At 42.0% G+C, this 27,020-nt stretch overlaps 1 protein-coding gene across 12 annotated transcripts in view; it reads left to right on the top strand.

The window, feature by feature from the left end:
• Positions 1-27,020, top strand: part of FBRSL1 (fibrosin like 1) — a 539,862-nt gene that overhangs the window by 344,807 nt on the left and 168,035 nt on the right. For all 12 annotated transcript variants that reach the window (XM_086761184.1, XM_086761185.1, XM_086761192.1 and 9 more), the window contains exon 5: positions 13,445-13,474. In XM_086761184.1, coding sequence (XP_086617310.1) covers positions 13,445-13,474 — 30 coding nt within the window. The remainder of the gene's footprint in view (positions 1-13,444; positions 13,475-27,020) is intronic.

The following is a 27,020-nucleotide window of genomic DNA, read 5'->3' on the forward strand; positions in this document are numbered from 1 at the left end:
AATATTTTGTGTCTTTGTGTTCAATCCTTTCTCCTTCCTTTGGACAACTCATGAAGAAGGAATCATTTTATTCCCAGATGTATCAGCATCTAAGATTGTGGTAGATTCTGTCCTTAAATTTCCATTCTGAACTGTGCTGTGTCGTAGGGCACTGCATAATGAATGCGACCCTGCCAATCAAGACACTCTGTTTTATATCACTTATTACTAAATTGAAAATGGTGTTTTACTACAGCAATAAAGGGCTGGTACAGCACGAGGTACATTTTTATACAACTCTATGAACTTTGTCATTGAAAACATTATAGCCTTGAATTTGAGAGCACAGTGGAAGGCAATATAATTTGATTACCTATATTAATCAAGTAGAGTACAACATATAAAACCAGTAATGCATAAGTCTGACTGGAGCCAGATAACCCTCTTGTGCATCTTAGAAAGATTTATTTTCAGTAATATAATTCATTTGACATGAAAGTATCATAATAGCAGTTACTAGGAAGGGATTTCTTTCTTCCCTTTTTTTAGGGGAAAAAAAACGATCATGCTTTCAAGAGCAGGTTGTTCTTTTAAAGCTCTGCTCACTGAAAACTGAAAACAAAGATTTGTTTTTGTAATTGTGGCAATTTTTCATTAGTCAACTGAGCTAACAAAGTGGTTTGTTTTGAATGCTATTTCTGCTTCATAAACAAAAGTGTGTAGGTGTGAACTGAAAATAAATGTTTTTATAACGTGTGTTGGTTAGCATGAGGCCCTGCCATTCTTGACCTGTGCTGCTAAAAGCTGGCCAGAAGCTCCTGAGCTTTTAGTTACCTGTGCAAGTAGTTTGCGTAAATGCTGAGAACCTTCCCGCACCTTAGCACCACGAAAAGGCTTTAAAGCATGTTTGAAGACACCTAATTACTCTGCAGTCCATGAAAACCCCTCTTGTTACTGTATGTGCAGTAGTGACACGTACTAATAACAACGTTATCACGAGTTGCTCTTTTTGCGTTTTATTGCTACGTGTGGCTGCAAACCACTCGTGAGTTGGTTGGTATATCACAGCTGAATCAGGAAGAAATCACAAATGAACAAAGAACGACTGGCTGTGCCCACCTCCCGTTGGAGCAAGAAGATGTGTCTACTCCATGGTGCCAGTGCACACAGGGGAGTTAAAACACCGTGGTCAAGGTATTTTCCAGTTTTTCAAACAGATTTCACATTCACCTTTGTTCATAATAACATATTGGAAAGTGAAAAGTTTCTGTAACTGTATGTACTCTCACTCCACGGCAAATACATAATAGTTTCTTGCATCTAATGATCAGCAGTTTTATCATCATGCTAATATGAATGGTTACTGATTAAAGGTGATAGAGTTCGTTTCCAAGTAGACAATGTTTGTAGTCCCATCTCCTTATTGGTCCACAGTGCAGTAAGTTATTTTTTCCGTTCTTCCTCTTCAGTCTTCTATTCTTTTTCTCTGATTTCCCCTCCTGTTGAGATGTTTCATCTTTCTTTTATTCTCTAATCACTCCAGTCTGGATTAGCCGTACAGGGGGCTGTCACTACTGAGGGAAGACTTTGATGTGTTGGAGTCTCTATTCATAAATGACATCTGTCCACACAACTGAGCATTTCCACATCAGTCCTGGAAGAAAAATACAAATAAAAAAAAATCTGTAGTGACAACAGAAAGGATAAATGTCCTTGAGCCTGTTCAGAAAGTTTCAGGATAGTTTAGCTAAGGGTACTCGCATTCCCGTCTTTCAACGTGTACTACCAGTCCTTGTCTTGATCTTTGAGGTCAGTGCTGGTCAAACTACTTTTGCAGTCTGAAAGCAGAACAGTGAGGCGGGAGGCTCCATCTTGTAAATCATTACATTTACATCAATCATGGACATTTCGGGGGCTGACAAGAACAAATGAGTATCTAGGGGAGCTGGAAGAGAAGAGCAGATGTATTAAGTGGCGAGCCTTTGCAATTTCACCTGAAATAGCAAATACATTTTTTAAAAATTACGTAATGTTTAAAAGTTTGTCATTCAGTCCAAAGAAGTATTTTCCAGGTAATGGCATAGACCTTGAAGCTTTTATATTTAGCTTTGTCAGGGCATAATTCTATAAGAGTGGATAACCAACCACGTTATTTTCTTATTGAATTAGCTTGCAGCCTCTGCTATATTCCTTAGATTGTATTGAAAACACCCAAGTGCATGCCCTAGGCAATGCTTATCCTTCACTTCCAAGATTTACCTACTTTAATATTTTTAAGATCTAAATGGAACAAAAGAAAAAAAAAGACTTAATTTGCATTGTATTAATGTTAGTGATTACTGCTGGAGATTTTTGAGGTGTACTTTTTCTTTTCAGATTTTAGATCTTTTTTTATTTCTATCTTGGAGAATTTCTTTGTTCCAGTGTAGCTCGCCTGTGGCGAGTGGGGCATGCGTCCCTCAAGATTTATTTTAAAAGCAGTGGTTGCTACCTGCAAGCACATACTCTGAGAGTTTCCTTGTAGGAATAGGTCCTCTGTCGATGTCTCAATTCTTGTGCTAAATCTTTTACCAGAATTGGATTTTAATGTTCAATAATGCAGACATTAATGGTAGCTATTGTAAGCTTTATATTTTTTAGTCACAGCAACATAAACCTTGCTATAAGTTAAATAGTAGTGGAATTAAATAATATTAATTACTCTATTATTTCCAAGTCCAAAGTTCCTGATTGAATAATGTGCTAAAATGTCCCATACAGCATCACAGTGGTATGTTTCAAGGTGTATAGCCTGTCACCCCAGCTGAATTCAGGTTGGCTTCAGCACACTCATCCTGCCAGGTCCAGAATAAAAGGTTGTAAGACACAGCGGAGATTTGCCTTCATACCTAAATTATGCCAGCTCCAATTCTAAGATTACTTCTGAGTGCTTATGTGAAAAAATTTTGGGTGCCCAGCTTCCATTTGAATGGAAAAATCTGTTATATGCTTGGGGGGAACTTTAGAGTCATCAGGTGGATCTCTTCATACGTAGCCTGGTGTGTTCCTTTGTCGCTGCACCACTTGGACTTACAGGGAGAAGTAAGGAAGAAGCAAGTTGACAGCTTGAGAAAAAGTGTGTGTATATAGATATTAAAAAAATTAAATGTATAAATGAAGTAAAATGAACATTTGTATGAATTGGCTGTAACAAACCAAGTTTCATAACCTGAAATCCATCACCCTCATTCTGGAGGTTGACTGTTATTAAGCAGGATGCTAACTATTAAGAAATGCCTTTCCTCCCGAGTTCTACGCTGAACTCCCCTCTAACAGCTTCTTGCAGCTAATAATGGTTCTGCACTGAGGGAAGACAGCCATGCATGTTCTCCACTAAATAAATATGTAAATGAAACTTCCAAACAGAGTCACATACCGTGCAGTCAGAGCTCTAGGAATAACTAAGTGCTTTCCACTACAGCAGGACTACTTTAACAAATCCCGTTGTTTTGCAGTCGCCGAGTACTTTTCGGTGACTCCATAATGACGTGGACATGGCATAGTAATGGGCTAGAATTGCAGTCCAAATAGGAGAAAACTGATGTTTATAGTAAGTGGGGGATTACTAGACAGATCAATATGGTTGAAGCGGCTTTCGGCTAGATCCATGTTAAGTCCTAAACCCCTTAATTTTGAAGAAAGTTTATAACCCCGCCTCCAAATGCCAGCAGCCTCTCATTGTTGTAAATAATGGCTTTAAGCCACTTTTCTTCTGTTGGACATACACTGTCTATGCATCCTTGCATTAAACAAAATTAGAGCTGCGCTGCGCTGTGAGTCACTGCAAATCCTCTCTTGGTTTCTGCTCCTCCCTGGGGAGAGCATGAGGGACCAAAGCAGCTGGGGCAGCGGGGTCCAGGTAACTCCAGGCCAGGAGGGCTAGTGGTGAAGGGGAGGCAGCAAGGCAAGATGTCTCTTGCGAGCAAATGGCATTAGTCATAGCTTAGAACCGTAGATAAGAAAGTAATGGATGTTTCTCTAGTTCTTTAGTGAAAACCCGTATACAGCACTGAAACTGTAATGTCTCCAAGAGTGTCTAATGAAAAGAAAATGAGTGACGGGTGACACAAGGCCCAAGCGAGGGGAGAATGAAAAGAACTTATGAGCACTTGAGAAGAGAAGCAAACTGCATCTCTTTTTCTTGTCAGAGTCTCCTCCATTTCGTAAATTGGTGAAATGCAGTGTCAGCCATTCAACTTTGTGTGCACTGTCCTTTCAATTACTCAAGCATGGCTGTAGGATCGCACCACCGGAGCCGTGTAGAAATGAGCTGAAATAAGAAAGAGGTGAAAAAGCTTCAGTTCATTATTTGTGTGGTCCTTGCAAATGCTGGACTAAATTTGGCCCATAATTCACATTACCACTTGGTGTAATCATAGGCATTACAAGTGAAAATGACCTGCGGCATTGTCCGTTCTCTCTCTCTCTTGGCCGACGGGCTGAAATTAAGCATCAGATATATGTGTGCAGCTGGCTGTCTTTGGGTTTCCCAAAGCATCCGTCTCAAGGGTACCAACATTCTGCAACCATGGATATAATGAGTCCATCACAATCAGAAAATTGACTTCAAGGCAACTATATCAACCTACCATTAAATACTTAAGTCCAAATAGTGAGAGAGAGGGGGGGAGAGAAAGATTATATATTGAAAGAGATATATTATATGGAGATAGATTGATAGAAGGGTCAATCAATCGATCTATTGATCTGCTTTTTTCTAACTATAGAGTAGAATAAATTGATTCTGGAAAAGACATCATTAAATCATCCAAAAATTATGGAAAAGCATTATACTGGTATATTAAGGCCTAAAGTAGGAGGTGTAATTTGGTAAACCAGCCAGAAAGCCTCTCTTGAATGTGGTACAAACATTGCTGTGTAGATGGCATTGGATGCTGACTTTTCTATTTTTAATCAATGTGTCTTTATTAAATGCTTATGTAGCAACATTCATCTGTGTATGCTCCAGTAAAAGCTTGCATTATGGAAAGATATTTCTGCTTTTCCTACGGGGGGAAGGGCAGGGATGTGGGAAACCAAGAGAAATCTGGTGGCTCTTACAGCTTTTTCAAGATGGTTTGGTCACCCTCTCCCACAAACTAGGTCATTTTTAGACTTGGCTTGAAAGTAGGCAGCTGTAGATCTTTGTAGATCTCAAGGAATGATTTGTGATTATCCCTTATTTTTTTCCAAAAGTGCTTTCCTGTGTATAGGTGTAATAATAAGGAAACCATTTTCAGCATAAAAGATGTGCTTGTCAAACCACAGCAATGATTTTCCAGTGGCTGGCTTTTTTAGTTGTGCAGCCTTCTAATATTTCTGCTTGAATTCTTTCACGACAGAAGCAAATGAAAATTACACCGTGGTTTTTAGGTCTCTGTTCCCTGATTTTTGCTTGTCATGTCATGAACTTCTTCGAAGCAGTGAAATGGCAGCCCATCTCCCTGAGAGCTCCAGACAGATTTCTAAAGTTGTCTTGTTAACAGCTTGTCAGAAACCTACATTTCAGTCTCACTGAGTTTATATCATGAAAAAAAAAAAAAAAAAAAAAAAAAAAGTTGCTGGAAATTATGATTTTTACAGGTTCTGACATTTTTCTAAAGAACTGAAATGCTCAAGGCTGCTGTCTCCCTTAACAGGCTGTGCTGTTTTGGGTAATATTCTGCGTTGCATCAACTGAACATCAGAGCAACATTCAGTTTCTTCCCTTTAACATGTTCTTTGAATTATTTAAGGTGTTTTGATGTTGGCTAGAATTTGTAACAAAGTCCTCCAGCTTTTATCCTAAAATATCAAAAAGGCTGAGATTTTTTTCCTTCCCCCTCCTCCATTTTCTCCCTCTTCCCTAACCCTTCCTCCCTCCCTCCTCCCGCTTTTAATAGATCCTCGCGTGGATCATCAGGGGACTTTCTTTTATGTTGTACAGCATGAAATGACTTAGTCAGGGTCTTCCTGATTAATTTATGAGTGCTAAGGAAAAGGGAAGGGGGAAAAACCAGTCCTTGAGGGATTGACCCTAAGCTGCAGCAGATCAACTCGATTTTATGGAATAAAAAGAGACTTAAACAGTATTCTTAGCGTCGATCCCTCGACCCGCAGAGGTAGGGAAGCTCCCTGCGTCTGGCAGGCAGCAGCGGGGCGAGCGGTACCCATCTCTCGGGGCGGCTGATGGAGGGGAGTGCAGCTCTTTGGAGGTACCGAGCACTTCTAGAGTTAAAGCTGTGGCAGATTGGTGGATTAATGTGCTCTGCCTCCAAGGGACGAATGCTCTTTTTTTTTTTTTTTTTTTTTTTCCCTTCCCTTTTTCCCTCCCCCTTGCTCCCTCCTTCCCTACTCCGGGCTTGCAGATGACAGCTGTTGGTCACTTAACAAAATGTCCTCTTGACTGCTGCTTCACAACAGGGGCCCCCTCAGACCAAACAGCACACAGCCCGTACAATGCATCACTGCCCCTCAAAATTAGTTCTAGTGCTCAGGGCTATTCTCGGCTGCCATGGCTAATACTCTCTTGCTGTTCTTCTCTCTCCCCATCGCCCTCCCCCTCCGCAGACAAAGGCTCAGCCTATACATCTGTAGTGCTTATAACCTCCCCCTTCCCCCAGCCAAATGCTGAGGAGAGAAAGGGAAAAAAAAAAAAAAAAAAAAAAAGATTGCTGCCCTGAGGCTCAATCTGTTTCTTACAGCTCTACCCCGGCACTTGGAAGCCTGAGCTGGTCTAGCCATGGGGAGGCCCTGACTCATTTCATCAAACTGTCAGGGAGGCAGTGGAGCTAAGAGGACTCTGCTGCCTGGGGCAAGTTCAAGTCAACATTCGATTTCCATCCTCCCCCCGGCCCCCGCCTTGCGCTTGGACACTTTCTGCGCTCTGGATCTAAACTTCTCCCCAAGCTGCAGCAGCTCACAGCTTCTTGCCAGGAGGAAGGACTTGTGGGACCTTATAAAGGACACAGTGGCAAAATTGCTGCAATAAATCAGTGGCCCTCTGACACTTGGCGGTAGCTTAATGTTTTGGCACTTTCTTTCCTGTGTATGCCTCAAGTCCCATTAGCAGGCTTTTCTGTCAGTCTGGCTCATGATAAAACTCTCTCTTCCTATCATCTTAAGCAAGCCCCTGCAGACATGAATCTGATGCCAGACTTAATAGGAAACAACACCCTCCCCTGCACACACAAGCACGCATCCATACGCGCTGCTGCTGCGAGCCACTCCCGGGAAGTTAGCTCGGAGGACAGGGTTGGGGGGGGAGAGCTCTTAAAAATAGGCTTGATTTTACTTCTTCCTTTAAAAGAAACATTAACAAACTGGGATTTAAGCCTAATGCTTCCCTGAGCCTTGCTATTAAAAGAAAATTCAGTAACTAAATATGGTTGGAAATAATAAGACAGCAGTACCATGGCCATCCTCTGGGACTGTCTGAGTGGGCGTACAAGCTCCATAGGTATCTGTGCTGTTCATATATTTTATGCAAATTTTACATATCTGTTCTACCCTGCCAGCTTGCACTGTAATATTACGGACTGTATATTTAGTATTTTGTCCTCCTCTTTTTCCAGCCTTCTACTTCCCCACACAATTTTAGTTGCAGGTAGACTGGTTAGATTACATATCCCTCCAGGCTGGGATCTGTTTTTTCACGTGGCCAGCTTAGATGTCTATCACCCTCTGCTTAATCATAATATAAAGAATATCTGTAGGTATGTGTGTTTGTGTGCAAAGAAGAAAACAAGCCTTTCTGTCAGCTTTTTGGCCGGGAACCCGTAACTACTGTACTGTATAGTGCCTGGTACAACAGGGCCCTGTAGCCTTGAGGCTGTGTAGGCACAACCTGGATCATAAACCTCCAGGTTTGGGTGGAACAGGAGATACTGTAATTATGTGAATAAGCTGAGGTGACTTCTGTGCAGTTCTCGAAAGCTTGGAGGATGTGGCCCCATGTCAGATAACACTGTGTTTCTCTGCACCTAACTGATGACATTACACCCAAGTGTTGCCAAATTTGTGGCAGTCTTGCGAGACTTGTGTTGTTTTTGTTTTCATTTCTTGAAGTGCTTGGTCCCAGCGTGAGACAGTTTATGTGAGAATCTGATTTCATGTTAATCAGTGTAGCACTTTTACTATGTGAAGAGAAACTGGGTGATCTGGAAGTTAAAACATTGGGACTAAGCAAAGGGTCAAAGGATGTTTTCATGGCTCTTAAACTCACAGGAAAACATCACAGTAAAAACAATTTTAATATAGATCCTGCCACTTCTTGGACTAAATGCCTTTGCGAGGAGCCCAGTGCCAGTGAAGGTGTCCCAGAGGACCCTTGTGCGGATGCTGCTTTTTTGGAAAAACCTGTGCATAGCTCATTCTAGGCTCATCCCCTTCTGCACTCAAAAAACCTAAACTTACATGGCTAAAACACTGCAGCTCGTTGCTCATTGCCTGAATGCTGTGGTAGAGTCAGCAATGACACTACTGAACACCTCTGACTCTAGGACCACCAAACAACCTTTGTAGTGGAGATTTAGCAGTGACACAAACCTCTGCAGCGTCCATTGCTGTTATGTGGAGTGATCAGATTAATGCTTCTGTGTCATGTGGATGACAGTGGGTAGTGTTCATATTTCCCGTTTCAACCTTAGCTAGTTTGAGATGAGGGAGGGGTTAGAGGTTTATTTTCAGATCACTACAGGTAAGTGTGCTGCTGGTGGCATCTACATCTCCATGGTAAGAGAAGACTCTTCTCCAAATATGCCATTGCCTGTATTTTACAGTAGCCACAAGTCCATCTCTCTGCCCTGTTGAGATGATTTGTACAAGCAAGTGATGGAACACATCGTAACTCCTTTCCTGGTGGGAAAGGTAAGATAGAGGGAGGTCTTGAAATGTGAATTTCCACCTCAGCTGTCAGAAAAAAAAAGAGAAGCTGCCTGGTCTACACATACTAGAGCTATGACTCTGATTCCTCAGGTCTTTTGGGTGCAGCAGGGCAACAGATGGGATGGAAGGAATGATGGAGTAGCTGCAGTTGCTTAGGTGGAGATTAGGAAAGCACCAGCTTTTCTTACTGCTTCACTCCCTGCTTCCATGAGAGCCTGAAACTTCATCCAGAGCACGGTCCCTTTGCAGCAGCTCTCAGATTGTGCCCTGTCCTGGTGAACCCAAGAACGGTTCGGCAGTCCTTTTGGTGCTGGTCATCATGGGTGGAGGGCCCACGTCTGCAAAATTTGCATCATCCTCCTCTGTGGGGTAGAAGCGGGAGAAGGAGGGAAGGGTGAGGCCTTTTCATGGTGCGCTGAGCCGATTCCACCTGAATTATGTGTTGTTTCTGCTTAACTTTACCTCATGGGAGGCTTTTTTCTGACTGGAATCTGTCACTGCAAGAAATTGTTTCCAAAAAGCAGCACAATCAGGGGTCAGCTTTGCAAACATTCTTGGTGGAATTGAAAGGCAATTGACACAACCCAGTGAATAATCCTTTTAGGGGCCTTTATGAACCCAGCACAATGGCTGTTTACAGTTTCGCTTATAGACCAGGAGTGTTAACAGGCCTTTAGAAAAATCCAGGTAATTGAAGCTTTTGTCTTTCAATGAGCCCCCGTAGCTGTCAACAGTTGCCATTCTTCACATTTTCTTTAACTTTTTTGTTTTGACAAGGGCTTTTGTCCCTCCACAACAGCTGCGTGGGAGGTGAGCACTGGCCGGGTGGCGGAGGAGCCTGTGCGGCCTTGGCCTGCTCGGCCTTCGCAGGGAGCACCACCGGCCTCCTCCTCACTAGGCCAGAATAAGTTGTCTTTTAAGACAGAAAATCCTCTGGGTCAAACCAAAGTTTCTCGTATGACTTCATTATTCATTTAAACATCCCAGCAATGCAATGGACCAGCCTCGGTCTCTCTTTGTTGACCCAGGGTCTCACAGGGGCGGGCGACGGAGGCGAGGAGGCTGAGTGCAGGGAGGCTGAAGGCTGTTACCACAGAAACTGAACCAGCCCATTGAAATCATGTTTTTTAACACACACACGTACCTCCCCGACCCCCCAAAGAGAAGGGGTCAACAGCAGTTCTGTTTTTCACAGATCTGTCCGGGTGGGTTTGGTTTTGCTGTCATAGTTTTTTTCAGTGTTCAGCAGCCTGTGGGTTCCTGTTTCTCGATGTGAATGTGGGACCTTGTTTTTATAAAATTAAAAGAAAATCTATGTGAATTCTGAAGCTTGGGGTTTTTTTTTCCACCAAAGCTGGTTGTATTTTCTTCAGGAGTCAGTGAGAGATTACCATGGGTTGGTAGCCATGAGCCTCAAGCTCTCCGTTTTCCAGGATGGTGTATGTTAAGCAGAAGTCCAAATTTTATAAATAATGATGTGTTAATTCTTCCCCCACGATCTCTCATCATGTTGACTGCTTAGTAGCTTTGTGTCGGTTTGGGACTGCATTCTCATGTGGGTTAAGACGTGATATTTTGGTGGTTTAAAAGCCACATGGTAGGAATCGATAAGGGGACACTTTGTGTGCATGAGTGAGTCCTACGCGGCTGGGAGAGGTGGGAAAGGACAGCTATTTCATAAGGCAAACAAGAAATTATGCAACTTGCTGTCAGAAATAGGGTTTTTAAAGCACCCCTCTTGCAGCTGCAGCTGCACAGTGGGCTCCGTGTCCTCACAGAGCTGCATTCGCTTGTGGGTCTGCATCCACAGCGCCCTGGCTTCTTCAGTTGCAAGGCTGATGCAGTCATGATTAAAGTAAGGGAGATGTAAGCTAAAATGAAACAAAATTCTTTGCCGTCCTTTCCATTTTAAAAACAATTAATTATGGAGTATTTACACATTCTGAATGGGGAAAAATGTATCCTCAGAGAGCAGATGTTTGCTTCGTTCGTATGTCTGTTTATAAAATTTAGCATGTAGCTTTGATGGTTCACTGGCTTTTTGCAACTTTCACTTATCTACATGAGACAAAGTTGCATATTAGTACAAAGCAAAATTAGACATCTAAATAAAGCAATTCTGCACCTTTTAGTAATGCAAACCATCTGTAATAGGCTTTTATACTAATTATAGGCATACAAATTTTTGAGGTCAAATCTGTTTTCGACAAGAAAAGGCCTGTCCTCTTTTTTTTCTTTTCAATATCATAATGCAGTAAGAAATAGGAACAAGTTTTGTTACAAAAACAGAGTGAGAGTAGAATACTGTGTTGTATTTGAATAATAATGGTTCCTGAAGTTCCTCAAAATTGTTTACATCTGCTCTTAAATATTTTAAGGCTAAATTTATTAAGGTTTACAGTAATGCAGTTTTGTTAAACTAGGGCTCATACGCAAGAGCATCTGAGTTTTAATGATAATTTTGAATGGTTTCTAGTCAATATATTTGTGAGTTTCATTTATTTGATTATTTTATTACTTCAGTGTATCATTCTTTAAGTCCCTGTAAGAGTTAAAATTTATATTGGTGTTGCCTAAACATAAAATTTTAAGCAAAACAGGGCTAGGTGTACGAACTCATTTTTATGCCATTTTTGTGGTAGGTATAATTCCATTGTAACCCACTTTAGTCTGAACTGTGCAGGTTGAATCACATTGTCAAAATGTTCTGCACTCCTTGTACCATTCTGACTTGATTTCAGACCCCAGGTAGAGGTGAAAGGCTTCCCTTGAGTCAGCCGGTGTTTCTCAGGAGCATGTAAATAATAACAAGTGTGTTGCTGTGACTGCAGCTTCCCCCACCTTGTTTTTGATGGATGTGTTGCTCTGTCAGCGTGAATTAGCACTGTCTTGAGGAAGCACAGATGCAGCAGGTACTGGGGCAGCCTTTGCCCAGCAAACTTGTTTCAGTGTGTTTCAGTGGTGATGGACAATTAGTCCCATTCCAGGCCCAGAGCAGAGACTTCTAATTGTTCCTGGTTACGTGGTGTGGGTTTGGGAGAGTCAGCAAATGGCTGCTGCTGCTGATTTATCAGGACTGGTGATACTTTTGATCTGAATGTCTGGTTTGTGAAAGAACAGAGGCTATGTTTCTTATAATAATTTTCGTAAAGCTCAGTGATGGAATGAAAGTCCCCAAAAAAGGCACAAGTAGCTTACAGGCAGGTATCTGCTAAAGATGTGGCTATCTGATGTTTTTGCCTTCCACGCACAAAGTAATTGGCTAAGGCTTAAAGCAGTTTGCTGGCATTAATGCTGGTTATTCCCATTGGACTTGCCCACCAACTGCTCCCCAGCTCCTGCATAACAGTGTCCTGCCTTCTTGTCATTTCTTCCATTTTTGCCTCAGGTTCTTTTTTTTTTTTTTTTTTTTCCCAGAGTGGTTACAGATACAATTAGATCTGTGCTCATCCTTCTAAACAGTTGGATTTCTCTGTGAAAAATATGCTGTGGATCAGGTGGGGCAGTTTGAAGGAGAGAGTTCTGCTTAGTCAAGACTACAGAAAAACTGATTCCTTAAACCAAGCATTTCCACTGCAGTTAAATGGAAATAAGGAATCAGTTGGGAAGTTGAGCAGTCTTTGCTGGACAAAATGGCCAAACAGATCTCTTCCTTCGTCTCCATTAATGACGCCAAAGCATGTGCATTCTCATGGACCATTTGTAGCTTGTCATTGCTGGCTTGCAGAGTCCCCTCTTGTTGAACCAGTGAACTCGATAGGGTGCTGCCGGTCCTGGAAACCCAGCCGGACCATCCCCAGCAGCTGCTGGCTGAAGGAGAAAGTTCCCGTTGGGCACAAAAGCTGCAAAACACAGTGGCCACTTTCTGTCAGTGTAACAGATATTTATTTTTGTTCCTGATTGTAAATCTTTCTCAGCTCCAGCCAACAAGATGTGCATGTCTTGAAATGTTCAGTGCTCAAATTATCTTTCCATCATTTGTCCTGTGAAAATAGAGCATTTCATTTTCAGAGGCTGTAAGAGATTGCACTCTAAAACTCTTTCAGTAAACACTTCCTCCTGGGATCGTGATCTCGTTCAAACTGAAAAATGTACTAGAATTTATGATGTATTTTAATTAGTATTCTTGGTACCACTCATTAAATTAGAAATTGATTGCCAGTTTCACAGTTTCCTTGTTAGATGACAAAGTGCTTATCAAGGTGAAGCAATGCAAAACTGTTACTATATATTCCACAATTTGGGATGATAAAGAGCCATACTTTTTGTTGTGGTATTCGTTGTTACAGTTGTTATTATAATGCATCGCTGATTGTCTTTTTAGTTTAAAGTTCACTTCCCCCCATCCAATACATCCCATATTGTTGTGTAAGAAGAGAGAAATTGGCTTTGTCTGGTTTATGCTGGCAATCTAAAAGGCATTACTGCAAACATCAAAAGTGTGTTTCATTGAACGGAGAACATCATAAACAGCTATCCTAAAGATTTAAGAGGATGATGCGAAAGATCCCTGTACATAAAGGTGTTTCTCAAAATCTTTTTTTCTCTCTCTAATCCACAGTGTGACAGCGAGAGTGATATTGACGATAAGGTAAGACTGAATTTTCTTCTTTCATGTGCTTTACTAGCTTGGAAATTCCCTCATAGTCAAAATAAGAATGAATTTGAAAAGAATATTTTTCCTCCAGTCTTCCTGTAAAATTTAAAAATATCTGTAATTGAATGAAAAAAACATTGAATCAGGTACTCTGTGATCTTCACTTGTTTTTATTTACAGAAAAGAAACTCCTATTAACATAATAGTCTTTCTAGATTATTATGTGAGCATTTGGTGAGACCCGAGTTACAGCGTTAGTGCTGTTTCAGAGGAAGTCTCCTCCGCTGACTTGTCGGGAGCCCATATTTTATTTATAGTAACCTTTGAAGATGTCAATTTTGTAATCAGTTTAAAAAATGGGACAACTGGTATCTACCCTCAAAGGCAGTGTGGTAACTGTCAAGGACTGTTTTGTCATGTTACATGCATATTTATCACAGAGCAGTGATTTTTCTGACCTTCTTTTGGGTACAGAGGTTGGTCATTGAAAGGTTGTAGTTGTGTGGTTTTGTTATAAGGATTTCTTGTGTCACCTTTGCAAGGAAAACAGAGCAGTGCCACTACATAGCAACAGTTGCGCCATGCTTTTAAACGTATAAAAGACTTGAGTATCCTTTGCTGACTTCTCTTCTGGCAGATCAAACTTGGCAGTCTCAGGTTAGATCTTCATCAAACTTTTATTATATTTTGGCTGTCCAATCTCTTGCATTCATTCATGAGAAGCTGTGGCATGCAGGTTTCTACTGGATCAGCATTACAAAAGTAAAGGCTGGCTTCAGATAGCCCTGTCTCCTTGGCAGCACGCTTGGCTCCAGCCATACATCAGAAGTTACTATGAGTTCGAGAGAATACACTAAAAGCTTCTTTTGGTTAAGTAGTCGTCTTTTTTTTTTTTAATATTGTTATAGCTTGGGGAGCACTAAGGATTCTTCAACTTCTTCTTTTAAAAATCCCATCAGATACCAAATGTCCCTGGAGTATGGCAAAAGCTGTGTTTTGAGATGAAGGCTTGATCAAAGAGAAACATTTAAATCCTATCTGTTGAATGAAAGATACTGTACATATTTTTAAAAATTATTTTGTATATGTGTATATACATATAAAGTCACTCCCTGAAACCATCACAACCCCTCAGAGTTCTGCTTCCTGCAAGGTTACAGAGCAGCAGAGCCGATAGCAGGGGTGGTGAGGGTGAAACATTATTCCCTAAAAGCTTACATACCATGGGATTAAAGCATTTCTTAGACTGCCCAATCAAAGAAAGTAAAAGCAATCACTTAGAAAACTGTTTAAAGATCTGCCAGTCAAACCTCAGATGAAGTTGTAAGTGACATGTAGTTTTATTATACAGCTATGCTATTAATGATTATCTAAATTACACTGGTAGACCCAGCTAGCGGCATTACATCTGAGACTGACGTTTGTTAGATTACGTTTGACTTCACCTTGTAGAGAAGAAATTGAAATCTGAACAACATTGATTAGCTTTCAGAATGTGGGATCTGAGGTTACCTTCAGAGGAAGCTGCATTGTGTTTGGCTGGTAACTTACTGTCCTTTACAGCAAATGAAAAGCTATTACAATGTTCCTTACCGTTAATATGGCATTTCTTTACATATCTATAACTGTAATTTGACCCTCTAAGATCACGTATTTCCCAGCTACCTTCTCTTTAAGAGGACTCCACCTTGATGATAACATTTATTTTCTTCATAAGAAGAGCAACACAAGATCATCATCATCTTTCTATCTCTTGCCTGATCTGTAGAGACACGAGACATGACATCGGTTCTATTAAATAGGTCTCTGGAATTAAGTAGGGTTGCTTTCTTGTCAGCAAAGACGTGCGCACATGCATGTAAACTCAGTGCAGTTGAAGTGAAGAGGCTTCAAACCTTTCATGGGGATAATGTAAATGCAGCATTGCCTTCCAGTTGGGGAACGCAGGGGCAGCCTGGCTCTCTCTGTTGATACGTGACGTTGCTCTACTCCCCTGGAAACACATTCAGTATTTGTCTAAAACTTAACCTGGCTGGTGCAACAATGAGCTTTAAAAGTATTGGCCTGAATGTCCTGAGGGTTTACAATGAAGAGTGGTTTTTTCCCCTTCCATGTGTTGGAAAAATGTATCTTCTAATAATGCTGTCTGGCTATTGCAGCCAGATGGAGTATTTGACATACTGTCTAGCCCAGCATCAGGCTTCCCAAATTACATGATGGGTTGGCTTCATTTTACAGAACAATCCTGCTTTCCTGCTTGGTCAGCAAGAAGCAGCTTTCTCTAGGTCCACCTACACACGCGGACACTAATGAAGGGCAGGGCAGGAATTACTAATGTGCTTTTGATTTGCATAACACTTTTTGTTAGTCGTAAACTGCAGATCGCTGTCGTCTGTATATAACTCATGAGGAAAGAAGACAAAGAGAGAAGTTTACGTACAAATACAAACTGAGTGGTAGAGCTAGAAGCAAAACTGAGATTTTCCACCTCCTACTTCTTTCTCTGTACCATGCTACTAATTATCCACTTTTTATTTAGTTCCTAGATATATGGGCTATTGAGCTCTTGATGTTTTAAAACGTAGACGTCAGAGTAAAATTAAGGCTTTACCCTCGTTGCTTTGAAAAATATAAACACACTCCTGATGATTTGGGTTTTTTCCTTGTGCAGTGTTGTGCAGGGCTCCAGAGGGGAGAAAAGTAATTGAGCATAGTCAGTCATACGTACAGTGTGTCAGAACTGAGGAGCATTACTGTAGTGCAAGGTACAGTTCCACAGCAGACTGTGAGAGTGTTTCCAAACAGTGCACTGTTGTTTTTAATAACTGGAGAACAGGAGCTCAAGGCTGGGAACTTGTCCATCCCATCTACTTTCTGAGAACTGTCTCTGGCCAAGTATAGCCTTTCACTTCTGCATCACTGCTGAAATCTCAAAGGAAGTAAGTGGGGTGATACTTTCTCACACCTATCATTCTGTCACCACACACTTCTTGAAGAACTGTTTGAAATACCCAGACCAATATAGTGAGCTGTCCGGCCATTTAACCAAGCGAGAAACTTAGCAAATCACATGCTCCCACAGATGGAAATGCAAATCCTCGATCTGTGACTGTGTATTCGTTGAAGGACATCAGTCTGGACTCTGCAACTGTTAGGAGAAGCTGTGGAAATGGTACTGTGCTTTTTGTGAGGGAGGAGGGAAAGGGAGTTAGTCTGATAATCGTATTACGCTGTCTCCGCACTGTGTGATAGCTGTGATGTGAGGCTCACGGTCCATAAACATTGTTACTGAAAATATATACTTCCTTTAATAGCAACAACAGCATTAACAGATAGCAATTACCCTTCATTTTCAGGAACTATAAAGTCTCCATTAATTCAAGATTTATGTAGTTATAGCATTTAGCACAGGAATAACACCACAGAGAATTGGTTTATACACATGTAATGAGAGAGCTTATGGCATACTTTAGTGAACATTAACATAATAGAGTAATATAAACCATCAACAGTTCCACTTATTGTCTCTTACCTGCTTTAACATCACTGTGAAAAGTGGCTAGCAGCTTGGTAATGTGCTCTGTTAAATGGTGTTCTGCAGAAAGCCAAAAGTCAACTTGGGTAAAACAAGGGAATGAGTAATCTCTGCTCGTTACTCCAAAATGCTGCTCTCATTTTTTTAATAACAGTGTTCAAGATTGCATTAAAAAAAGCCCGTTTCTTTCTTTGAAAGTAATTCAGTGTTCATATTCTTTCAGTCTTGGACTTCTGTCTGCTGCGTGCGAAATTGTGGGTTGTCAGCTTAATTACATGGCCCCGCAGTGTAAGCGAGCTCTCCAAATCAGGGGTTAGATATCAGGCATTCCTTCATTTAGTGTGGTGCTAAGAAAGACATACAAAAAATGATCCTGTATTTCTAAGTTGAATCAGTTTTACCATCTATTTGTTCTGTAGTTTGCGTTTGTGTTTTAGCTATAGCAAGCAACCTTTGAGACAGGTAAAGTTGTATCCACAGTGGAAGCAAAAAGTTTTGAAGTCAGATTTCTGAAACAGTGTTTCACACTACTTTCTGCAACAGCACAGGGAGTTTATCAGGCTCTGCTTGCAGCGATGCGAATTCGACCTTGCCACGCTGTTGTTTGCTGCGCTTATTTCTGAGGCCCAGTAGGTGCCTCAAAGCGTGCAGCAGCACACGAGCAGGTGCGATTCAGCACTTCATACACGGGAGAAGAGCAGCACAGAAGAGCTGTGTAGGGAGCAAAGCCACAGACTAGGAAAATGATCTTGTGACAGCTTTTTCCTTGGCACAAGGACACAGTTACATCTGCTATCACCAAAGGAAAGAATAAAAGTAAATGAAAGGTTGAGGTAGTGAGAGTTTGGCCAAGAACTTAGTTGTGAGAATGAACAGAGGATGCTCGTTATATTATAGAGAAAAAGGACTGTATAGAGGACTAAAACGTAGTTAGATGTCAAGATGTAGGGTGTGGTGTGAGTCAGAGAGCACTGAGAGCTGTGGATTTGAGTGAGAGGTGGAAGTGATAAGAGTGGAAACAATGAGGAGAGTAAACTGTGTGTAAGATCTGGGGAGTGAAGTTGTTACTTCTATTTCAGCTGTGTTGACCTTGAAGGAGTGTCTACAATCCCATAGGAAAAATCATAGTTTAGGCAGCAGGAGAAAGGGATGTAATAATGAAGAGAGACCTAGGATTTGCTCTGGGAGAAGTGGTCACTCTGTGTATGTGTGTTTGTGCATGAGATTGCCCAGAAATAAGATAAAGCCCCATGACACCAGATGAAAAAGTTCAGGGAAGAAGGTGTTAATGATGCTCAGAATTACAGCAGTGATTACAGAGGCAGGAGCAGAGCAGACAGGAGCTGCTGAACCCCAGGAAGGGAAGAGCTGTGTCAGGTTGCTGAGGAAGCCAAACCGCGCAGTGGCTGTTCCCAAAGATAATCCATTGATCCAAATTTCTGTGTGTTTTGTTGGATCTACGCTCCTGCTCTCATGGCCTCGTTTGTCAATGCAACATCAGTGTGTTGTCTGGTGGGGCTGGAATAAGCCTCAGTCCCTGGACCCCTCAGTGCCACTCCTTTGACGTCCACGGGGTCTATTATTGGTAGCACTATTGCTGGAGGCCTCTTTCCCCCTGCTCCTCACATTTTATCTAGCAACGGAAAAAGGGGATTCCATCTGGTAAGTCTGTTGTTTCCATGAAGCTGGAATTTTAGTTCCTACTTCAGGTAATCAGACTGAGGTCCCCAAATTGGTTTTGTCCATCATTAGATTGTCCCTTTCTCAGAGAAATGAAACTTGGCACTTATTCAGCAATCCCAGTTCTTACTGGTTGCAGCAGAAGGGAGAGATCAAACATGGAAGTGAACCAAGGGCTTTCACATGGCAGTATTTGCACTTCTGTTAGCATTACACTTCAATCTATGACAGTTCTCAGCTGTGACTAATAACGAGAGGTTTCCATTTGCCAGTTACCTCCCAGCTGGGTTTTCAGACAGTATTTAAGTGGTCCTTTTGCTATAGTATGGTCTGCTCTTGCTTACGGGCAGTGACGCTGAATGCAGTTGCAGAAGCGTGTGCGTGGGCTGCGTTGCAGGCTTAGTGGCAGGCAGTAGTACAGCATATACACATGTGCATGGACATATGTGCACAGAATCAGTGTTTCTTCTAAAGTTTAATTCTTACAGACTGAAAACTCAGTGATGCGGAGTGAAAACCAGTTAGAAACCTGACTCCTGTATAATAATACCTGGGTAAAGGCAGTTAGTTCTCTTAATTGAAGAAAGCCTCTCCATTTGATGGACGAGTTGCATGCTGTTATTAAAAACAGATCTGCTTTTTAAACAATATGAAAATATTGAATTTAAAATAACCTTGTAGCCCTTGAAAGATTAATGTGATATAAACATGCAGACGTAATGTTGTTGCTGGTACAAGAAGAAAAAAATTCACCACTCAGTGAATTTATTTTATTTCATCGTTCTTCATGAACAGATCTACCAGCAAATAGCATCCTGCAAACCCGCTGCATACCCAGTTCACTCAGTCCTCTTTGGGAAATGCCAGATGTGGAAGAGACTTGGCGTGCCCTCGGCTTCTGTTGTTCCACCCACCATGTGCAGGGAACAGACACAAAGGTTCCCACTGAGGCTTGGGGCAATTGTGTTAGGCCCTCTAAGCCCTTCCAGAGGGAAAGGAGCCCTCCAAGTTGTTCTTCCCAAGAAGGGGGTCCGCAACTCCAGTAGAAAGTGTTAGTAATAATGGCCTTTCTTGACCTTGGTGTTTAAGTAAAGCAGGAATGCAACTGAAAAAATTAAACAGACTCAAAGCATCAGCACCAATGTTCTCCCCTCCTACTGAGATTTTGTGTTTTTCTTTTATCCAGACAAAACCTCAAATTTTAAGTACATTAGTCTGTATGTAACAAGCTGAGTCATCACAGTCTGTGGTGTCCATATTCATTCTTGAAAATGTAGTAAAAAAAAAAAAAAATTAGGAGCAAACAATGAGAAGAGCCTTCTAGTTAGCTGACAAAAATCCATCATTAAGTCGCAAAAGGACTGAAGAGATCTTATGAAGAGCTCTTGGGCAAGACAGGATAATACCAGTTCTGTTGCTGGCAGTTGGCATGGCCCTAGCTCTCTGGTTTCTCTGTTGTTTAACGTCTCCCTGTTCCAGTTCCCCATCCATGAGCATTTTCTTATCTTACCGTGGACCTTGTGAAGACACTTTTAAGATCTGAGCCAACAAGGAAGAGAGCAGTCTTGTACAGCTGTCTACCCACATCAAGAAACCCCGTTATAACGTAGCCGTAACTCCAAAGGGCTCCCTGTGCAATAGCAGTGACTCCTTGGAAGATGATCAGATCATAGCGTAGTAGGCAGGTGATAGGAATTGGCAATTGAGTTAGGCCATGCAATTAATTAAACTGAATGATTTAATTAACCATAAAGATACCAAGATGATGAGACTTTTGGAGGATGCATAGTCCAATAGCTGCAATTGCAGGCCCTCGTTTGGCTGGCAGAGTTTCTCATTACTGTATTCCAAAATTGTTTAACTGGGTTAAATAGTACGGAAGAGCCGAGCATGCAGCACTGCGTGTCCTGTGCAGGCGTGAAGGGTAAAACTCAAGGATGGCCCAAGAGTCAACATCAGGTTTTGTAGCTTTCCAACGGTTCTTGCTTCTGGGTCCAATTTGCAATAAAATCCAGACTAAGTTTCACTACAGGGGTTTTCCAGATACGCAAGAGGCAGCAACAACATTTGGATCAGTAGTAAAGACTGGAAGTAATGTCTGCCTGACCTTGCTTGGGAATTCACCCTTACCTAAAGCATCATGATTGAAATGGGTATTCTTTTGCCTAGGTGAGTCTCCTAACACTTACTGTCTGCTTAGCAACTGCTGCTTTTGTTTGCAAGATTGGTAAGGGGCTTGCCATGACACCCCGAGTCCGGGGAGATGTTTCAGCTGGTGCTGCCCAGCCTTTGCTGTACACCCTCGGGGGCAGGAGTCCCTAGGAGCTGGAGTCTCAGCTCTCCACAAACACAAACCAAAGTGAGGTACTTTTCAAACAGAGAAAACTCAGAGGAATTAGAATTAGAACTGCAATTAGAGCAAGCATTTGTAGATAAGCCTCCCTCTGCTCCTTGCAGGGTCGCCCCTTAGTTCTAACGCTGACTGCAGTACGGACAGACAGGCTCCACACAGTTCTTCCCAGGCAGCAAGGAAGAGTCTTTGTCTTTCCTTCACCTGTGAGCCTTCGGCTCCAAGTGTACCCAGGACTGAAGACAGTCATTTTTCATGGTGTGGGCTGGCTTCCTCCCGCCTCTTCCACTCCCTCCTGATCCCTGCAGTGCTGCAGAAGCCTCTGCCAGCGGAGCAGGTTCTGTTCCTCCCCTTGCTGCACCTGGGATGGGAGAATGCACCCTCCTCTGCTCTGCCCAGCCTTGATGCTCAAAGCACTACATAGCACACGTTACCTGCAAACACAGCAGTTTTCTCTCATCGTGAAGCTTCAGCTAGAATATCACTCCTAATTCCGTGTTAGTGATTATTAATTTCTCTGTATGTACTGTAAAGATTGTATAATTCCAGTTAGTATTTTATACATTTTAACATCTCTTGGTGGTCTTTAATACCAAGTTACTCTCAGCTGCATTTTTCTTGAGAAGTAAAATTTTCTCCTTAGCAAATGGCTCACATTTGATTTTGTAGTGCCTCAAAATTCAATCTGAAAGCTTCACTTGATTTCTTTCTTGGCTTTTAAATAGCCTTCTCTACTTTCTGCATTTTGATGGGTTTCCTCTAATTTTGTTTGGTATCTGTATGATTACCTGAGGAACGTGATTTTACATTTTAGTCAAAGCTGTGCCTAAGTTCAAAACAGAGCAGTGGCTTCAGTGAAGCTTTTATGGACTCTTGTCTGCATAAGACAAGATGATGAGTCCCGGCAGGATGAGTGCAGGTTAAAGCAAAGGTAAACTCTGGGGTTTGGGCTCTGCAGTGAATGCAGTTACATGGCCCCCATCAACATTGTGTCCAGAGTGTCAGAAGCATCAGCAGTTCTGGTTGATGATATCCACTGATGACCAGTCTTCTCGTCTTTGATGGGTCAGATTGAAATATCTCAAACACACACAAAAGACTTGGTTTCCAAAGCGTACAGACCGACTTATCGCCTCGATTTCCTTGACCTTTCCCACACCTGTGTCAAGATTAGTTGGAGATCTTTGCCTAAATCTTTGGCAGCAGCTGACTTAATTTGTGGTTTACTACTCCTGACAGTTTATTGGGGAAGCAAAGCGCGCCTTCATCTCCAATAATAAACAGCCCACCCGCTGACACTTTGACAGACTTAATGGTTTTTTATACAAAAATGGACAGACTTAATGTTTCGACTGTAGCGATCATCTGTCCTGATCTCCTTAATGAAATTAGATTAAGTGCACCTGGGAAAATGCTGAGATGGCACATTGCCTTCATCACCTTCCTTAATTTAAAACCAATTTGCGGGGAAAATATCCTCTGAAGCTGAGGGAGGCAGAGAGAAGGGGGAGGGAAGGGGATTTTAAAATCTGTCTGGATAGCTACTGGCAGTTTTAATTCCTTTCCCTGCTGGCAATGTGAAATATTAACAGCCTTAAGAACTGAGAGTTTAAAGACTTACTAACCTTTTTGCCTTTCTTAGGGGAAAAAGAAAGAAAACAAAGTCTTTGCCATATAGGGACAAAGTCTGGTACATGCTGGGGCTCAGAGGTGTGGCTGGGCAGGGAAGAGAGATCTGGCTGAAATATGAAAGTTGCTTCTTCTGAGAGCTAGACCGTGTTTTCCTAAAATGCACTGTAACTGCTAGATGTTGGTGATGCTTACTGTCTGCTGTTACCTTGATAATGATTTAGTTGTGCAGGAAAATAGTCATTTGCCCGCATAGCTGGGAAATCAGCTGCCGTCTGTACAATATAACATGACCTGGAAATTATTACAAATGTTCCTTGGGCTTATTCTGAAGAGAGCAAGAAGAATGTCTTTTTAATTAAAAATAAAATGTTGCAAAGAATAACCGTAACTTTTTTTTCCCGTGAAGGATGATTCCTGTTCTCTCACTCTAACTCCACGGATTGAAAACACGCTAACAGTTAGCTCAAGGTCTTCCACCGGTGAGGTGGTTGGAGAGCAGAGTAGTCTGTGATAGGCTGGAAAGTCTCTTTATAGCAGAGTTTTAAATGTTTACAGCCTTTGTCATTTGGACTATTACAGTCCAGGCTCAACACAGCAGTTGATTTATCCGTCTCCTGTGTCAGATTTTGGTGTTGCTGGAACAGTAGTGTTCATACTAGAGATGGCTGGTTTCTGCTGCTTGGAGATGCTTTTCTTCGTTCGCTTAGTTCTTTGTTCTTCATGAAAGCTTTCACAGCTCAGGTTTTGGAAAGATGTCCACCTTGTGTCTGTCCACTGTCAGGAACACCCTGAACCCACACCGAAAGGGAAAGTCCTGCGTAACTCTGTGCTGTAGAAATGTCTTGCAGCAGGCTTGGGTTTTGTCATGGTTGTCAGTGCACAATCACCCTTATTCCTTCAGCTACTAGTGATCACCACTCAGAACCTCGGTCATGGGAACCTTTGAAGAAAATGTCGTTCAGAATAACCATGTTGAAAGTCCCAGTTAAATTATATTTATTAGTCAGGGTGGGGCCCTTTTTTCAACAGTATTCCTCATATTCCTCACCCTAATCAAAGTTAGCGGTATCTCGAGATGCTCAGTGCATCCCAAAATCTCTTCAGCCATCTCCATCCACATGACTAGTCCTATCACTGGGACTCCTTATGTAAGTGGAAGTTTGCATGGGTAGCCCAATTGCTGTCAATGAATAATTTAAATGATTTAAGCCTCAGACATGCTGCTTAATAATGAGAGAAATCAGCCCCATATGTCCTTGTCCATAAATACCAGAAGATGGGGACAAGTCACTTTTAAATGGGAATCATTTATTTTTAAATGGGATCGTGATAAGTCTTTTAAAGGTAATCAAGCATGTGTAGCTATCCTGAATATTATAAATATAAAAGAACATTAGCCTAAAATTGAAAGGGATCCCATTCATATATAAACTGAGTTAAGGGTATCATGCAAGGATAAAAGCGCAGAGTAACCTTTGATAATGGAGAAAGATTTCAAAGTGTCTGTTCTTTTTATTAATTGCCACTAAGGCGGCTGAGCCGACCTCTGTGTGTTATACATCTCACTGTGTATTATGGACACTCAGATCCTGGTTGCTGAGTGACTGCAGTCACTTTTTCCCCCTCTTTAAATCTTTAGATAACCTCACCCTACCCACAGAAGGTGAAGGTGAAGAAAGTAGAATTTCTTGTATCATGGTTATGGAGACTATCCCTGTAAAAAGACATTGTATGTCACCCCGAAAAGGTCTATCTTCCATCCCTGTATTTTTAGTCCTCTTTTTTTTTTTTGTGAAATGTGAATTTCTTGTCTGACTTTTCAAGATCCTGCACAGCCCTGTCTTTTCCCATCTCTCCGTTTTTGTCTGACAGCTTCACTTGCACGTTCTCTGCTTTGCCCATGCTGCTGGGCTGTAAGCCACCAGTCTCTCGGCAGTGATGTTCTCCATTGTTCTTCCCCACAAAGCCTACCAAATGTTATGCTTTTATATGCATTTAGCTGTAGTTTGCATTTACTGCAAACATTACATTTTAGGCTCCATAGGACAAGAAAGCATGTCATCCCAGAGATGACCTAGCATTTCGTGGTCATTCCTGGAGTACACATAGCACCCAGAAATTATTTGTGAGCATGTTTTATACAAAATCTCTTAGGAAATTGAATAAATGTCATTATTAGCATTTTCCACTGAAGAAACTGAGGCTGAGAGAAAATGTGACTTTGCTGCAGTCCCACGGTGAATCAGTCAGAGGTGTTGTGGGACACAAATCCCTGGTTGTCTTGTTCAGCTCTGCTCTAACCCTACTCTGTGAGAGTCTGGACGGCAGACTGTGCTGTCTCAGCCAAAACTAACCCTTGGAAGTTTGCCTTCTGCACCCTAGCTGTCTCTGCTGGTGATAGTCAATTCCTGAAAAAAATACATACTTTTAGCTGAACTGGAATATGTTTTGGTTTTGCTTTGTTAAGAAGCCATGAAGCTTTACATATTACATTGAAAGTCTTGTTCTTTCTGAGGCATTAGAGCCTGTTTTCATAACTTCATCAGAGAGGTGTCTTTTAAGGTGGTGGAGTATCAAGATGGGTTTTTGATGGCTGTTCCCTTTGAACTCTTAGCACACAAGAGATCATTTGTGCAACTGCAACAAATTAGAAGGTGGCTCCGGAGAGGGAGAGCATGGTTGGAAGAAGTGACAGCTTCTTGGTGTATATGTCTGTGTTTAGTCAAAACAATGTTCTTAGTTATCCCAGTCTTTTGAAGTCTTTGCAGCTCTGGCTTTGTTTCTGCTTCATACATCATCGCCAACAGCCATCAACAGCTCAAACATTCCGAAATTGGCTCATGGCGGGACAATAGGTGATGATGTACAGTATAAACCAGATGGAAAGGCGAGTTGCCTTAAACAGATGAGTAAAAACTTGTTTTCATTTAAAAACTAAGATAAATCTAACATATAGAAGGAAGGAAATGGGAAATAGGCTGCATATGAGAGGACAGCGGTTGCCCTTCACAGGGCCTGTCAATGGAGCAGGGTGCACGCACGTGCTCGTCCCAGCACGGGTAGTATCAGCAGGGACCTGCAGCAGTGGAGGTGGAAGGAGAAGGCTTCCTGCATCTTGGCCCATGTGGCACAGCGTGCCATGGCAGGGAGGTACCACTGGTATTTGTACAGACTGCCCTATGCCCACTACAGCTCTCTGCCTCATGGAGGTCAGCTCCAGTTATGCACTGGGATGAGAAACAAGGAGCACTTTCAGCATCCTCCCTCCAAGCCAGCCGCTCCCTCGAGGAGTGGGTTGCATGGTGCTTGCGGCAGTGGAGGAGCAGGCAGGTGGGCTGCTGTTGGGGAGCGGTTGAATTTACCTTGTGGCAGTGTGTTCGTTTTGTACATGCGTGTGCGAATGGCAACACAGGCTACAGCTAGCTAAATTTATGAGGGTGGGTTTTGCACCAAATAAATTACTTTTAGAGGACAAATCTCAGTGATCAGCAGTTCTACGACGAGCTGTGGACAGTTGCTCACCGTTGGTCCCATGGAAGAATAAGTGGCATAATGGGCAGAAAACATCTCTGCGTGAGAAAAAGACTGATGCCACTTGCACCAAGGTGCTTGTAGAGTTCGTTCCCTGTCTGTGTTGAGAGATGGGGAAGGGGGAGAAGCATGCCTGCGAGCTAGATGAATAGTTATTTTTAGTAGCACTGCAAAGTCAGTTAGAACTAAAGCAGATCTGTATTAAAAGTTAATTCATATTCAGAATAGCACTTCACTAGCAACCACTTTCATCTGGAAGCGGGTGCAAGTCCATCTGCTCTGCTTGCATTTAATGTGGTCCAGTGCAAAACAAGGATGTGTTGAAGCCATCTTATTAGCTTCAGAAGTTATTATATCCCATCTTCTTAGCAAGTCTGGAACATTGCTGGTGTTGAATTGATTTGTCATTGCTGCCAGTTTGCGTTGCCGTGGGTGTAAAGGAGGCAGAAGTAAGTACAGCTCTTGCCTGGGCAGTCTTAGAGTTTCCAGCTACAGTTCTTGACTGCTCAGCTGGTGAATATGTTCTGTGTAATGGCTGTGCTTGAAACCATGTCAGCCCCAGTGTTCATTACACCCATTCTGGATGTTCATTTAAAACTTTCCTCCTCCCTCCATGCCCGATCTCCTTTTTGCCTTTCCTCTGCCTGTGGTTGCCTTTCAAATAAATGCTGTTCAATGCAGATAAACAACACAGAAAGGACTGAATGGAGGTGCAAAAGGTGATGTTGTTACTTGCCTCTCGACACAGCACTCTTCTTTCCTCTGTTCAGCAGAATGACTGAGCAATGCTAAAGTCTAATTATGTACCTGAG

This window comes from Chlamydotis macqueenii, chromosome 17 (assembly GCF_036417535.1).
Source record: "Chlamydotis macqueenii isolate bChlMac1 chromosome 17, bChlMac1.mat, whole genome shotgun sequence".
Taxonomy (NCBI): domain Eukaryota; kingdom Metazoa; phylum Chordata; class Aves; order Otidiformes; family Otididae; genus Chlamydotis; species Chlamydotis macqueenii.